The sequence below is a fragment of the Chelonoidis abingdonii genome, chromosome 13 (assembly GCF_003597395.2).
Source record: "Chelonoidis abingdonii isolate Lonesome George chromosome 13, CheloAbing_2.0, whole genome shotgun sequence".
Classification (NCBI taxonomy): domain Eukaryota; kingdom Metazoa; phylum Chordata; order Testudines; family Testudinidae; genus Chelonoidis; species Chelonoidis abingdonii.
The window spans coordinates 21,685,015-21,687,787 of NC_133781.1; the positions used below are offsets into that span (position 1 = coordinate 21,685,015).

A 2,773-nucleotide genomic window follows, 5' to 3' on the forward strand; every position below is an offset into this window, starting at 1 on the left:
CAACTCCCTTTATTCCCGCATTCAGACCAGCGCTAGGAAAGAAGAAATGCCCTAGATTAGCTGAGGGATGAAGTTGATATGTTTCAGGGGAGGATCTGAGCCGTTTATAGTAGGGCTGTGGTTTCTCCCTGACTTTTGAATAGCTGACCCTCTTTCCTAGGCCTGTCTGCCACTTCCACCTCCAGCTATCCGCCCCTAGCTCTGTTAACGGGGCTCTGCTCTCCCCTTGCTCCGTGCCCGAGAAGAGACGGTGCTGGAGGCTTGGCAGCCGTCTGGGCCTACGGCTCTGCCCCACCAGCCTGACGTCCAGCCCCCAGCTCATTGTGACGCCGGGCACTGCCCAGCGGGGCCGAGCGGGCGGCTGGGGCGGGCTTGGCCATGCACTGGTGGGCAGCTCTCAGCCCCCGGGGCGCCTCCTGCCCCCTGCAGCCGCCTCCCTCGGGCTCCCCGCTCCCTCCCGCCGCCCCTTTCTCCCACTTCCCTTTGCTGCCGGGGATCGGGGCCGCCCCGCCGCCGCAGCGCATGGCCGGCCAGTTCGGGAGCATCCTGGTCGGCTCCTACCTGGAGATCAAGCGCAGCGATGGGCGCATCCACCCGGCGCTGGTCACGGCGCTGCACGGGGACAGCTCCAGCCTCACCGTGGAGTGGGTCGAGCAGGGGGCCAACAAGGGCAAGAGGGTGGAGCTGCAGCTCGCCTTCGCCCTCAACCCCCACCTGGCCCCCGCCGCGCCCTGCTCCGCCCAGGGCGACCAGAGCCTCCCGGCCGAGCCGGCGGCGACGCCCGCCCAGCTGGAGAACCCCTGGGCGACGGCGGGGAGCCGGAGCCGCCGGCCCGCGCGGGGCGCTGCAGCCCCCGTCAGGAAATCGCCGTGCGTGCGTGCGGCAGGTGGAGCGGCTGCAGGAGCTGCGCCAGAAGCGGCGGCGGCAGCAGCGGGAGCTGCGGGAGCAGCGGGCCCAGCAGGCGGCCGGCTCGCCGCACCCCAGCTACGACGTGATCTGCATGATCCAGGAGTACCGGGGCCGCCTGCACGGCGGGGCGCTGGGCGGCCCCGAGCCCGGCCCCCAGCACCGGATCCGCGTCTGCGTTCGCAAGCGGCCGCTCAACCCGCGGGAGGCCGGGCTGCAGGACTTCGACGTGGTGACCGTCCCCTGCTGGGGCGTGGTGGTGGTGCACGAGGCCCGGCAGAGGCTGGACCTGAGCCGCTACCTGGAGAGCCAGACCTTCCGCTTCGACCACGCCTTCGACGAGAGCGCCCCTAACGAGCTGGTGTACAGGCACACGGCCCAGCCGCTGGTGGAGAGCGTCTTCCGCGGGGGCATGGCCACCTGCTTCGCCTACGGCCAGACAGGGAGCGGCAAGACATACACCATGGTGGGAGACCTCTCGGCCAAGGGCCAGGGCTGCCCCAAGGGCATCTACACCCTGGTAGCCCAGGATGTCTTCTGCTGGGTTCGGGAGCCCAGCTACCAGCAACTGGAGCTCCAGGTCTACGGGGCTTTCTTTGAGATCTATGGGGGCAAGGTGTACGACCTGCTCAACTGGAGGAATAGGCTGAAGGTGCTGGAAGATGGCAAGCAGCAGATCCAGGTGGTGGGGCTGCAGGAGGAGGAGGTCAGCTGTGTGGAGGATGTCATGAAGCTCATTGAGATGGGCAACAGGTGCAGGACGTCAGGCCAGACCTCTGCCAACACCCACTCCTCCCGCAGCCATGCCATCTTCCAGATCATCCTCCGGAAGAGAGGGAAGCTGCACGGCAAGTTTTCCCTAATTGACTTGGCTGGGAATGAGAGAGGAGCCGACACTGGCAGTGCGGACAGGCGGACGAGGCTGGAAGGGGCTGAGATTAACAAGAGTCTCCTGGCACTCAAGGAATGCATCAGGGCCCTTGGGCGCAACAAAGCCCATACCCCATTCAGGGCTAGCAAACTCACCCAGGTTTTAAGGGACTCGTTCATTGGGGAGAACTCATGCACGTGCATGATCGCCACCATCTCTCCAGGGATGAGATCCTGCGAGCACACTCTCAATACTCTAAGGTATGCCAACAGGGTGAAGGAACTGACTGTAGATCCTAATTCTCTTGGACAGTTACATCCAGTTATCACTCAGTTTCCATATCAGCTGGATGACCTGAAGAAACCATGGACTGTACAGAGCTTGCCTGAAACGGATGAGTTCAAAGTATTTTGTGTACAGAAAGAGGAGGAAGTCTCTCCTCAGTTGTTTACTTTCAATGCCAGAGAGAAAGCCCAGAAGAAAAGAAAAGAGTTGGATGAGAAAGCACTTATAGATGAGCACCAGGAGTCTCTTCGGTGGTTGAAAGTGTTCCTGGAAGTGGCTGAAGAAATAGATTATGATGTGGATTTTTATGCTGCACAGTTTGAAGCAGTCCTGGGGCAAAAGATTGGCATTCTGACTGAGATCCAAGATAAAGTGAAATCATTCCGGTCAATCCTGCATAAGGAACAACATGGCGGCAACCAGATCAGTGTGAAGAGATCCCGTGTTCTGTAAATTGAGCAGAAAGATTGTAAACTACTGTAAGATGGCAATTGTTATGATACCGTGGCTCTAGCCACCCAACAACTTGATTGCTTAAAGAATACTTAAAAGATATCTGTGGGATTGTCCTGTTTGTTTCTCTCTTGAACGGCATTTCGGGCTAGAGTGAAAACACTCCTGAGATATCACCAGATAGTTTTTCATTGCAGATAGCAGAACCATGCAGGGTGTAGGGGCTAATCACTAGGGAAAAGCAGGGAACTCATAGAA

The 2,773-nt window shown here is 59.9% G+C and overlaps 1 protein-coding gene across 1 annotated transcript; it reads left to right on the top strand.

Annotated features, from left to right (window-relative positions):
- The first annotated feature begins 522 nt into the window (after positions 1–522).
- Positions 523–2,515, top strand: KIF2B (kinesin family member 2B). Its single transcript, XM_032781872.2, is given in 3 exon segments — positions 523–799; positions 802–854; positions 857–2,515. Coding segments are annotated over 3 exon segments (1,989 nt in total).
- Positions 2,516–2,773: the final 258 nt, after the last annotated feature.